This window comes from Podarcis cretensis (genome assembly GCF_951804945.1).
Source record: "Podarcis cretensis genome assembly, chromosome: 7".
Classification (NCBI taxonomy): Eukaryota; Metazoa; Chordata; class Lepidosauria; order Squamata; family Lacertidae; genus Podarcis; species Podarcis cretensis.
In genome coordinates, this window is record NC_137176.1 from 65490148 (window position 1) to 65504078 (window position 13931).

Genomic DNA, 13931 nt, shown 5'->3' on the forward strand with positions numbered 1-13931 from the left:
CAGTGCTATGGCCCTAGCAGCATTCCTGGTGGAATTACAACTCCCATCATCCCTGGTTATTGGCTGAGGCTGGTGGAAGTCAGAGTCTACCAATATCTGGAGGGCTGCAGGTTCCTGATCAATCCCTTTAAAAACAATAGAGGAGAGCATGAAAACCATACAGGAAACTGAGGGTTGTTGTTGTTGTTGTTTTTGCACAAGATTTTCTTTTTAGTCATCTGGTATAATGTAGAAAGCTGTGAGCCTCGCTCCTGTCTTCTTTTGTGAGGTGAATTGCTCTGATTGGCATGAAGAGGTTAGAGGAAGTTGTTTGATTTTTGTGTGGTTGGTGTTGTCACTTACAATCACAGACAATAAGCTTACATCAGCCAGCTGGAATAGATGCCACCAGGCTTACCTTTCAAGCATTTAAAGCTATTGTGTCTCATGCAGGGTCTCATCCAAACAAACAATGAACAAATTTCAAATGCCTCAGGGATCCAGGAGCAAATGGCACACAAAAAGAGGGTCTTTGAGAATTCTTCCAGCTAGCTCACCAAAATAAGATAGCTGACCTTGGGCAAGAATGACAAGGAGAAAAGATTAATTCTCCTTTTATTCTTTCTGTCTAAATTGGATCTTTCTTACAGATTGCCAGAGGTGCGCCAGAGCTGTTTTCTAAGAACAGAAAGAAAATCCCATTTTTAATGTGTTTCTCAGTGACAGCTTTTGCTGAAGTTTTTGTTACTGTAGGCAAAGTATAATATTAGTTATCCAATCCCTCCAAAGTATACTGCATTTAATTGTCTAAATGAGTCTTTTTCTGGGCAACAATTTTATGCAGCCATATGAGACTGACAGAGCATGTTGAGATAAAATTATCCTAGATAAGCAGAGGAAGCAACACACACACACACACACACACACACACAGATGAGTTTCCTGGCATTTGCCTCGGCTTTCCTGTCGGAGCATAAGCAGATTTTTCATAATTAGCAATGTTTCAGTAATTTCTACTTCCTAGAAATGTTTAAGGGAAAAAAAACAAAATGCACTCTCATGCTCTCAAGTTTTGCTTTGTCATGCTGTTCACTACCACATAAAAGAGTGGATTTTGTTTGATTAAAAAAAAAGGCAGGGTGGAGGCTTAGGCCGGGATGGCTTGTATACTGTGTCTCAGCCTGCAGCAGTCTTCCAAACAACCTATTCCTTCAGAATGTAGACTTCTGTAATGGAAATGCTGAAAGGTACTTAATAGTGGGTTGATAAAGGTCATCTTAGATATGGAAGGATACTTAACCGAGTCCTTTTTAGATAACAAACCAATTCCTTTCCTTACTGTTTTCAGTAGACTCTTAACTATCATTTAGTCTTTTAAGTGAGGGAGGCTAACCTGTGGCCAATCCAGATGTTGTTGAAATACATATTCCACTATCCCTGGCTGTTGGCCATGCTGGTTGAGAGTGATGGAAGTTGTAGCTTAACAACATCTGAAGCGCCACTTGTTATCCACTTCTGCTTTAGGTATTCTATAGTAACTCCCTCTCTGTTGTCTACCTGATCCGGAAGTGGGGATTCTCCAAATGATTTTTGTGACCTAAGTATCATTCCTTCAATTCAATACAGTGCTAGAGTCCAATCAAAAGGACTTTTTAAAAAATCCCTCCGGCAAGGGTTGGTTTCAATGTTGGCAGGGTCAGTGTGGTGCAAATGCAGCAGCAGAAACACCCGATTGGTTCTGTTAGGCCATTTGCACCATACCAACCTTGCCACTCCTCATTTCTATCCCAGTATACTGCAGCAACTTCTTCAAACATAACTCAGGTGAGTGGTGCACTGTCCACTTCTGAGTAGCACTGCCACAGATGACAAGGGGGGGGGGGGCAAAGCAAAATGTCAGTGATGGCTTTCTCCACAGAAGCAGTGTGTCTATGGGACTCTCTCCTAGGGAAGATCAGGCAATTCCCTTCCCTAGCATAGTTCAGATGGAAAAGGTGCTTTCATTTGGCCTGACCTTTGGAAAGGAATCGGAACATTAAGGCTTGATACATTTTTAAACTGTCACTTTTAATTATTGCTTTTGGATATGATCTTATCGGATTTTAGGTTGTTAGCCACTCGGGCACTCTTTGGGGAAGAAGGGTGGGATATATGAATTTAATTTTTATTTAATACTTTTAATAAATGAATGAATCATAGAATCATAGACTCATAGAGTTGGAAGAGACCACAAGGGCCATCGAGTCCAACTCCCTGCCAAGCAGGAAACACCATCAGAGCACTCCTGACATATGGTTGTCAAGCCTCTGCTTAAAGACCTCCAAAGAAGGAGACTCCACCACACTCCTTGGCAGCAAATTCCACTGTCGAACAGCTCTTACTGTCAGGAAGTTCTTCCTAATGTTTAGGTGAAATCTTCTTTCTTGTAGTTTGGAGCCATTGCTCCGTGTCCGCTTCTCTGGAGCAGCAGAAAACAACCTTTCTCCCTCCTCTATGTGACATCCTTTTATATATTTGAACATGGCTATCATATCACCCCTTAACCTCCTCTTCTCCAGGTTAAACATGCCCAGCTCCCTTAGCCGTTCCTCATAAGGCATCGTTTCCAGGCCTTTGACCATTTTGGTTGCCCTCCTCTGGACACGTTCCAGTTTGTCAGTGTCCTTCTTGAACTGTGGTGCCCAGAACTGGACACAGTACTCCAGGTGAGGTCTGACCAGAGCAGAATACAGTGGCACTATTACTTCCCTTGATCTAGATGCTATACTCCTATTGATGCAGCCCAGAATTGCATTGGCTTTTTTAGCTGCCGCGTCACACTGTTGGCTCATGTCAAGTTTGTGGTCAACCAAGACTCCTAGATCCTTTTCACATGTATTGCTCTCAAGCCAGGTGTCACCCATCTTGTATTTGTGCCTCTCATTTTTTTTTGCCCAAGTGCAATACTTTACATTTCTCCCTATTAAAATTCATCTTGTTTGTTTTGGCCCAGTTCTCTAATCTGTCAAGGTTGTTTTGAAGTGTGACCATGACATCTATGTCAATGAATATCTATGTCAGGCTTCAATATAAATATTCTCAGGTTTGTTTATACGATGAAAGATGCAAAAAGATATTGTAGCAAATAATGCTCATAATGGTATCGGTAGGTGTGATAGATGAATGATCATAAAACATATTCCATTTTCTGCTTCATTATCTTCCTATCTCTAAGCCAAGTAATAATGCCATTCTGTGTTTTGTGCAAAATATACCTGTCATCCCTAGACATTATTATAAACTGAATTTTCAGGGAGTGTATAATTTTATTTTGCTTGTAATATAAAGCAACATGAAGGAAAATGCACTGATAATATTTTATGTTGTATGATTTACCCAATTAAAAGAAACACAAAGGGGTGCTAGAATTCACTCCTTTTCTTCTCTTAAAAATGTTTTTGAAGTTTGGTATAGGAAGTTGCTTTGGAACTTTGGAACCTCTTCCTCCAAAGATGCATCACAATGTGCTCACAATTGTTACGGAAGAAAACTGCGACTTTCTCAAAATCTCATCAACAGATTACTTAAGAGTAAAAGAGGTAAGCAATCTTTTAAAAAATCTTAAGTGCACCTGGCAAGAACAAAAAAATGGCCATGCTTTTTAAAAAATATATATTGTGCGTATATGTGTAGAAGCTGCTGTCTTCTATAAGCTATGTCTTGTTTCAATGAGTTGCAGTAGAAAGTTGCTTTGAAGCTACATCTCTGGATAAAAGCTTGATTAAAACCTAGCAAGATGGACACTCCAGCAGCCATTTGCTGGCCTGTTAGGCACTTAACAGGCTCTCTTAATTTTTTCAGTCCCGGGCAAGTAGCGAAATTGGTGGGCTGAATTCGTGCCTAATGGGATGCTTCAGAACAGGAGGATAGGAAGCTGCCTGAAATCAAGTGAGACCACTGGCCCATCTACCTCAGTATTGTCTACTCATTGACTAGTAGTGGCTCTCCAGGGTTTCAGACAGGGGAGAATCCCAGCCCTACCTGGAAATGCCAGGACTGAATCTGGGACCTTCTTCATGCACAGCAGATGCTCTACCACTGAGCTTCTCCCAAAGGATTGGGGAGTCCTACGTTATGCAGGTCTTCAGTGAATGCTACATCAAAGTCCTGATTTTCAAAACATTGCTTTGAGCTCATTGTAATTGCCAACATAAAGTGCCTAAAAACTGAAAAATGACACTAGCCCTGCCTGTAGGCTTACAATCTGTAAGACATGACACAAATGGGAAAAGCTATGGGGAGGAGCAAGAGGACAACAAGCAAATTGTCACCTACACATAAGTAAGCCTCATTGAGTTCAATGGGTTTTAGTCTAGAGCCCACAGTGGGTTTGTTTTGAAACAATCAATCCCTCTTCCCAGGGAACTCAGGGAACTGTAGCTCTGTAGCTGTGCTAAGTCAATTGTTCCATGAGTGCACGTGTTTCTGTTTGCAGATAAACAATCTCCTTCACCTGCACACTGTTCTGAGAGCTCTCCCTATATCCCCAAGCAAATATGAAAAGGGTGTTGGGGAGTAGAGGAGAGGGTGCTGGCTTCCACTTAAATAATGGCTTGGTGAACTCTACTCACTGGTGGATGAAGGGGGCTGCGGTGGTGCAACTCGCCCCGGGTGTCATCTCTGGGGGGGGGACATTGCCTTGGGCGGGGCTCCCATGGGTGGCTAGCCCCACCCCTGGGTACACAACATGTGCGCTGCTCCGGGTGCCAGAACAGCTAGCTCCGCCTCTGACGCCACTTCCTAGGTTTTATGGGTGACCACAGTTTGTTAATATTTAGTCAGACCAATAGTATGCTTTACTAGGTCTTTGTTTAGCCTCATATACTAAAAATCCTTTTAAAAATGTTACAAGACTGAAGTGTTAAACCCTATAATGCCCAATAGCTAAATGCCCTCTTAAGTATACTTGATGGGTGTATTGTGTGAGCAGGAACCAAATCCTGTTAATCTCAGATTGGAACCACGTCTCCTTGAAGGGTTCTTCTTGTTGATTCACAACTCAGATGCTTTTGATTTTGCTAAGCAGCAGCTTACGCTTCAAACAATCAGTACCGCTTTGTGGACACCGGCAGGATTGACTTTGAGTCTAATTTATGCTACAGACACAGTGTATTTTAGAAAAATAATTGAATGTGTTCATTATTTTTTTTTTTAAAAAAACCACAACCTGAACATTTTCTTTTTTTAAAAAAAATTACAATAAGAAAACAATACAATGCGGGAGGGGGGACCCAAATTCCTGAGATGCAGACAAAGAGTCAAATAAATCTACTTGCATCCTTTAGTGGTGAGTGTAAGTTATCCAATTGATCATTCTAATGTTGCTGGAACGTTGACAGGCTCATAGATAGCCAACATGTGGCATGCAGTCATACCTTCGAATAACATGCACCCACTGGCATGTGAAAAAATGTACAAGATCTAGGCAAATGTGTATGTATCGGGTGGGGAACCCACAGCCCTCCAGATGTTACTGAACCCCTACCATCCCTGACCCCTGGCCATGTTGGCTGGGGCTGCTGAGAGCTGGAGTCCAAGAACATCTGGAGGGCTATGGGTTCCTCATCTTTGCTTTGGGCTATCAGTGGGAAGTCCTTGATAGATAGTTGGTATGAGTGACAAGAAGGGAAAGTTTGTGCAAAGCTTTTTTAAAAGTTAAAATATTAATCTAATAGTGTATTCCTGCACTTGTGTATTAAATTATTGAGTAAAATAATATGGTAAAAATAAACATGGATTGCCATCATGTCAATACACCGTTCAGGAGGTCTGTTAACATTTAGGTTATCAGACATGGAATTGATATTTCTGAATATAATGTTACAGCCATTCAGTGTTCATATTGAACAAACCTATCTTCCATTCATTCCAATTTGTTTCCAATTAGTTAATAAATTAGGTTCAAAGTGTACTGGCTGTATTGTGCTAAAATCTCTACTATTCATGAGCTACATATTTCTTAGTATCTTATTCCATTTCTGCAACTTCCCTTTCCCTGCTCTTTATTTGTTTCTTTCCCTTTTAAAATACACACACACATATATAGTATAACTTTTCATTGCTACTTTTAAGCATGAAACTGTCTTTCAGGAAGTAGCAAAGCGTGAAAAACTTGCCAAAGAAGAATTAATCCATGCCTGTCCGTCTTATCGACACTGGCCTATGGTATTTATATTTCAGCTGGCTGCTCAGTTAAAATGGAGGAAATTTCCAGCAGACCATGGTGAGTGTCATTTCACTTTAAACTCCAACAATCATCTTCATGATCTGGGTTTTAATAGTTTGGAAAATAGGAAAAATCTAGCCTGGCCCAGGTCAGATCAATAATACCTGAGGATGGGTGTGTGTGTGTAACACATGAACATAATTGATCAGTAGGGGAGGTCCTGGTGGTAGTGTTACTGGTGGATTGGTGCTGACCAATGATAGTGTCCATTCTCCATTTGGTGTCCATTCCCCATTTGTGGAATGCTCTCTCTGGTGAGATGCACCCATCACCCTCAGAATTAACATCCAGAAGAAATTAAAATAAAACCCTGTTCACCCAGGCATCACCCAGGCTGAAAGATACTGTTCCTGGCAAACTTGAAATTATTAGCTATGAGATATTTGGCTGTGTTGAAATGTTTTTAGTTTTTCCCTTACTGTTTTGCCGACTTCTTGTTTGCTGCACGGGGCTCATTTGTGAGAAAGGATGGGATAGAAAAATAAATGAATGAATGAATGAATAAATAAATAAATAAATAAATAATAAGGGTTTGCCGGCAAATATGTGACCATGCAGGCATCCTGTCTCCCTTTATGTTCCTGTAACATTTAGCTCCTGAGATATGTGACATGCTGTCATAGCATAATGCATTTTCACGGGGTGCGAGGGTTGTTCATGTGGGGTTGTGACAGGGAAACACGCAATGTGATTATGCCATGCCGTTCATTTCAGGAAGCAAACATTATGGAGAAGACAGGGGAAATTGGACGCAGGCCTGTCATTCTTAGTGCTGTGCCATTTAGCTTTGCCCTTTTGGAGTGTGCGTGGGGGGTATGTGCAAATGTGGTGCATCATTTTCATACGATTAAGGGAGGATCCCACTAAATATTTATTCCTGCAGACTGTTTTATCCATTATCTATTTAAGTTATTAAAGAAACTAAATTACAAAACCTTTTTAATTAACCAGTGGATACTGGGATGAATTAGATGGATAAACTGCATTGGGAAAGAAAAACAATGACTTTATCAAATTCTTTTGATTAATTAGTTGTTTAAAAATGCTTATTATCCATTTCTTTGCCATGAGTGGTGCACAGTTTGATTATCTGATTGTGCCACAGCATGTGTTTCAATACTTAGCTGTGTTAGCTGATAAAAGCAATTTTTAAAAATAAAAAGCCAGCTAAATTCCATATATTATCTGCTACATAATCTCATTAGAAATCTCCCCCCTCTTCCTTCCCCTTTTTTTGTTCACATGATTTGTATAATTACTCTTTTGGCTGATCCTACTGAGATCATGGTTTCAGCTGCTTCCATTAACTGCTGGAACACAGATTTGTCAGACTAAGCAAATCACAGTTCAGACAGGTACTATAAATTGATGTATCTTGACTCTGAAGAATTTCATAATGGTTTACAATGACGTGCTACTATTTTTGCAGTGTAGGTGGGGAGCCTCTGGGCTGACTCTGACATTACATTTCTTAGGTTTGCCATCTTTAAAACAATGAAAATCTGGACAGAAAAGTTGTTAATCTTTTTTATTGCGGGGAGGAGCAAGTTGTTGAGCAAATAAATGGGATGTTTTTGAGCTATTGCTGAGGGAAATCGGCAAAAGCGACACTGCTTACATCAGCTGCCATACGTCCGGATTTACACGGATGTATGGCAACCCTACATTTCTAAACATGGAGAGCCATACAAAAATCATGTGAAGCAACAGAATATTGTACTTTTGTTCTCTTAAGAGTTGTATTGAAAAGCAGGTCCCCAAAGTAAAGGTAAAGGGACCCCTGACCATTAGGTCCAGTCGTGACCGTCTCTGGGGTTGTGGCACTCATCTTGTTTTATTGGCCGAGGGAGCCGGCGTACAGCTTCCAGGTCATGTGGCTGGCATGACTAAGCCGCTTCTGGCGAACCAGAGCAGCACACGGAAACGCCGCTTACCGTATTTTTCGCTCTATAAGACGCACCAGACCACAAGATGCACCTAGTTTTTGGAGGAGGAAAACAAGAAAAAAAATATTCTGAATCTCAGAAGCCAGAACAGCAAGAGGGATTGCTGTGCAGTGAAAGCAGCAATCCCTCTTGCTGTTCTGGCTTCTGGGATAGCTGGGCAGCCTGCATTCGCTCCATAAGATGCACACACATTCCCCCTTACTTTTTAGGACGGGAAAAGTGAGTCTTATAGAGCAAAAAAATACGGTACCTTCCCGCTGGAGTGGCACCTATTTATCTTGTACATGAAGCTGAATCTCTAAACTAGAATCGCAAACCATGGTCTGATCCTGGCTTACAATCCTGGTCTGGAGGTTATGCATAAACCATATATATAATGGTAAATTATGGTTTGTACCAAAGAGGAAACTACTAATTCAATCTGAAGAGGAAAGGCACCTCTTAAGTCTGTGGCACATTCCCAGTCCTTCAACCCTGTCATCTGGTCATAAACGCTGGCCTGATAAAGAAGTGTTGCAATATGTTCAGCTCAGATGCTTTGCATTTTTACTAAGATGGTCTGAACAGCCATCGTGATTTGCCACATGGATCTTTCAGACAGCTTCTTAAGCATTTGTTCCAATGAATTCACTGACGACAGGATTCCATCCCACCCCCCACCCCCTTTGAAATTTACAAGCTCATCTTGTGTTATTTAAGAACAGGTGTTTGTCGCTTTGTCGTGGCTTAAATCCTTCCTTTTCTCACTCTTGCATAAGAACACTTTCACAGAGGCATCTATTACAGAGCATTATGTACCTTTAATTGGTAAAAATGCTTTGGGATGAAAGGTGCAGCGTAACTGTAAAATATTACTGTACCTCACTCTGCTTAATTGGGACAGCTGCTTAATTGTAAATCTCCCAGGAAGCTGGTTTAGCCTAATGATAGCTGCCTGTTTATGGTTGAGCCTTAAGGGGCCCGCATTAGCATAAATTGTGAATAACAGAGATTGATTTCGTGCACACCCAGTAATTAAATGTTGCTGAACCAGGTGGACTTCTAAGATACTATATATTCTTTTAGGACAGAAGCTCTTTTTTTAAAAAAAGAAAAAAGGCCTGGAAAGATCCAGCCCATTCCAAGTCTAAATGGGTGAGTTTACCCACCACTATCTCATACCTGCCAATTGTCCTGGAAAAAAGGGATGTCCCATTTTTTTCTTCTGAGAGGACGGTGACTAAAATGGCCACCATGATTTTAGGCTGCACTCTCGCCACAAAAAGTGTTTTTTCTAGGGTAGAAATCTTGTGTGGTTCCTCAAAATGTGTGTGTGTGTTTTTTTTAATGAATATTTATTAGCATTTTCAATAATAAACATAGACACAGAAAAGAAAAAGAAAAAAATAACAAAAATACAAAAAGCTTTTTAAAAAGACAGTTAAAAACAAATAAAATTTCAATTACCGTACTTATTTTCATATAACTTCTTTCTCAGACCTCCTCACTCCTCCCCTTCTTGTATTCCAAGTCAAGTTATTAATCCCGCAAATCCTTATTACTTATTTCACAACCTTCACTTAATAATTTTTTACATACTGTTATTTTACCTTTCCTCTTTCTTCCATTAAATTACTTTTGCATACCTTATTTTCATTTCATTTTGACCATTCTTGTAATGGTATTGTGTGGTTACTCGTGCGTAAACTGCCTCCACTTCGATTAGGTGGTTTGCTCAAACATGTTCAGGGTTAGAGCTCGCCCTCCGTGACCTGTTAGTCACTTGCAGAATCTGCCAGTGGGCGTTTCTTGAATCTCTTCCAGCATAAAAGCTGCTTGACCCCAAGTCTCCGCCTATGTTCCCTGCGCGGAACGCGTCTGCGCAAGTAAGGGGATGGCAAGGGCGTGCCAGCGCTCTCTCCGCTGGTTTCGGTTGAAGGGTCTTGGAGCCCTGACACCGATTCCTCCAGCTCCTCTCTATTGGTGTCACACTGAATTCCTTCCCCCAGACTGGTTCCCTCTCCGGCATCGCTCTGGAGCCCTGCCTCCGCTTCTCGCTCTGATGTCAGTTCCCTGACATCCACCTCCCCCCCAGGACCCCCTCCACCCCCGGCCTGACCCGGTGACGTGACCTTGTCCCCACCTTCAGCCGACGATGCAGGGAACCCTCGAAAGGAGCTGTCGTCATCGTCCGAGGACTCAAACCCCGCTTCCCACCCGCCCCGGTTTCTGACGGGAGGGGCTTCCCAATCTGATTCCTCCTCTCCTGACGACTCCCCTCCTTCCTCTGGCGACTCTGGAAAACCCACAAAATCCTCCTCCTCATCATCGGTGGTGGCAAATTGCTCCTCCCAGAATCTCCCCAGAGGTTTGGGCTTCCTCGGATACCTGTTGTGGAACTCTTCCACTAGATACCCACCATCTATTTCCCCTTCTGGAACCCACGTGTTTTCTGACTCGGGCTCCCCCTCCCACGCTACTAGATATTCCACCTGCCGCCCCCGCCACCGCGAATCCAGGATCTCCATTATCTGCTGGTGGTGTTCCTTCTCTTCCAGTGGTGGGTGTCTGAGCCCTTCTCCTCCTACCTCCCGGACTCTCCGCTCCCCTCGGTATGGCGAGAGCAGTGACCTATGAAATACCGGGTGGATTTTCATGTTGTCTGGCAACTTGAGCCTGAATGCCACCGGGTTGACTTGGTGTATCACCTCGAAAGGCCCCAGCCGCTTCGGCCGGAGTTTCTTACACCCACCCTTGAAGGGCAATCCTTGAGTGGATAACCACACCCGGTCCCCCACCCTAATGGTCTCCCCTTCCCGGCGACGTTTATCCGCTTGCCTCTTGTACTCTTCCTTGGCCCTTTCCAGATTCATCTTAAGCTGCTGGTGCAGTGCTTCCATTTCTTCCACGAACTGCTCTGCGGCGGGCACGCTCCACTCTTCCTCCCCCCTCCCGGGAAAGGCCCTGGGGTGACACCCATAATTAGCCAAGAATGGGCTCATCCCCGTGGACACATGCTCCGCATTGTTATACGCAAACTCGGCCAGTGCTAGCTTATCTACCCAGTCGTTCTGCCTCTCGTTGACGTAACAGCGGAGATATTGCTGCAATATGCTGTTCGCCCTCTCTGCCTGCCCGTTAGTTTCCGGGTGTCTCGCCGTCGAGAATCCCACCTCCACCTGCAATAAGCTCATAAGCTTCCTCCAGAACCTCGAGGTAAATTGTTTCCCCCGATCAGAGATAACCCTTGAAGGAGCTCCATGCAACCTGAAGATGTGAGTAACAAACAGTTGTGCGGTTTCCTCGGCTGTCACCGCATGAGAGCATGATATAAAATGGCACATCTTGGTTAGCAGATCTACTACTACCATGACTGCTGTCTTACCTCTGGATTTGGGCAAATCTGTCATGAAATCTATTGATACCACCTCCCAGGGTCTCCCCGGCGTGGGCAAGGGTTCTAGTAACCCTGCCGGGGCTGCCCGCTCCCCCTTGGCTCTTTGGCAGCGGTCACACCCTCGTACATACTCTCGTACATCTTCCCTCACCTTCGGCCACCAAAACTCCCTAGTGACCAGTAACATGGTCTTGTGTTGCCCAAAGTGTCCCGCTGTGGGGTTGTCGTGAAGTTGTCGGAGCACCCTTTCCCGTAAGGCCCCCCCCGGGCACATACATTGCTCCCTTGTAATACAATAACCCTTCCCTTACCTCGAAGTCCCCCCGGTCTCTCCCATTTTCCCTTAGTTCCCTGATTCTGGTTTGGGCAAATTCATCCTGGTGAATCAACTCGGTTAGTTCTCGTTTCCCAACCAACGCCCCCCCACAAACCCATCGTTCCTCAGGGAACACATGTCGAGCGTCCGGTGGTCTTCCTCCTTCCGTGTACTCTGGTTTCCATGAAAGCGCGTCTGCTCTCACGTTCTCTTGCCCTGGCACGTACTTGATCTCAAAGAAGAACTTGGAGAACTCCTGTGCCCACCGAATCTGTCGCTGGTTGAGCACTCGCGCTGTCCTCCAGTATTCCAAGTTCTTGTGGTCAGTGCAAACCTGGATCTTGTGCTGAGCCCCTATCAGGAGATGTCTCCACTGGCGAAACGCGGCATAAATAGCTAACAGTTCACGATCGTACACCGTGTAGTTCTGTTCCGATTCGTTCAGCTTCCTTGAGTAGAAGGCGCACGGCCTCCATGTGTCTTGGGCCGGTCCCGGCTGGAGCAACACCGCTCCTATCGCTCTGTCCGACGCGTCGGTCTCTAGCCTCATCGGTTTCTGCAGATCCACATGCAGGAGCTGTTCCTCCGAGGCGAACGCCTGCTTTAGCCCCTCGAAGGCACGTTGGGCCCCTTCCGTCCAGACGAACTTCTTTTTGCTACTGAGACAATCCGTGATGGGTGCGGTTAAGTGGGCGAAGTTCTTGATGAACTTCCGGTAGAAGTTGCTGAACCCTAGGAACCTCTGCACATCCTTCCGGGTTTTGGGAGCCTTCCATTCCAGCACTGCCTGCACCTTGCCGGGGTCCATGGCTAGACCTCTGTCTGACAACCTGTATCCCAGAAATTCCACTTCCTTGGCGTGAAACTGGCACTTTTCCAGCTTGACCCACAGTTGGTGCTCTCGTAGCCTTTTCAGCACTTCCCTGACGTCCTGGACATGCTGTTTTTTATTGTCCGAATAGATCAGTACGTCGTCCAGAAATGCTACGCAGTTCTTGTACAGCAGGGGACCCAGCACATGGTGCATGAAGCTTTGAAAACAGGCAGAGCCTGACTGTAATCCAAATGGCATAACCAAATATTCAAAGGCCCCCAGGGGGGTGAACATGGTGGTTTTCCATTCGTCCCCCTCTCTCATTCGAATCAGATTGTAGGCCCCCCTAAGGTCCAGCTTGGTAAAAATCTTACCCTTCCTTACCCTGGTCAGAATATCATCAATTCTGGGCATTGGGAAGGTCACGGGTTCTGATACCAGGTTTAACCTTCGAAAGTCCACGATGAGCCTCAGCTGATCCGTGTGTTTTTTATCCACAAAAAACACAGGGCTGCCCCCCACTGCCTTAGATTCTCTTATAAACCCCCTTTTCAAGTTCTTGTCTATAAAGTCTCGCAACTCCTGCATCTCTCTGTCGGACATGGCATACAGCTTACCCACCGGCAGCTGTGCTCCAGGGAGAAGGTTGATTTGGCAGTCGAAGGGCCTATGTGGCGGCAGCCTGTCCGCTTCCCTCTCGCTGAAGACCTCTTGTAAGTCTGCGTACTGTGGCGGCACCTTCCCTTTCTGCTCCAGCGTGGTTGCTGCTGCTCTGGCCAACCTCACCCTGGGCTTCTCCCCTCCTAGACAGTGTTCCAAACAGTGGGCTGACCCGAAGGTGACCGTGCGTTGGTGCCACGCCACCACTGGATCATGTAGCACTAGCCAGCTCATCCCCAGTATTATTGGGGGTCCCGCCAGTGTGGCCACATGAAAGGCTATGGTTTCTGTGTGCCTGGACACACTCATTCTCATAGGCGGGGTTTGATGTGTCACCTCTCCCCCTAGCAACTCTCTGCCATCTATCGTGGTGACTTGGAGTGGGAAATCCAGTGGCAGCAAGTGGATCTGGTGCTCCAGCGCAAACTCCTTACTAAAAAAATTACAGGAGCTCCCTGAGTCCAACATTGCCTTCACCTTGACTGGGTGCCCATTTGGGAGTTCTAGCGTCACCTCTATCGCTATAGAAACCTTGGGTGGGTCCGGTTGGGGCACTTCAATTAGTTGCTCGCTTG

General features: G+C 44.6%; 1 protein-coding gene across 2 annotated transcripts in view; it reads left to right on the top strand.

Moving 5' to 3' along the window:
* The window catches only part of CNBD1 (cyclic nucleotide binding domain containing 1), a 152950-nt gene that overhangs the window by 90398 nt on the left and 48621 nt on the right, over positions 1-13931 (top strand). For both annotated transcript variants that reach the window (XR_013840516.1, XM_079983140.1), the window contains exons 7-8: positions 3423-3557; positions 6109-6241. Coding sequence is in view for 1 of the 2 variants with exons in the window: in XM_079983140.1 (XP_079839266.1) it covers positions 3423-3557; positions 6109-6241 (268 nt within the window). In the remaining variant the exon portion in view is untranslated. The remainder of the gene's footprint in view (positions 1-3422; positions 3558-6108; positions 6242-13931) is intronic.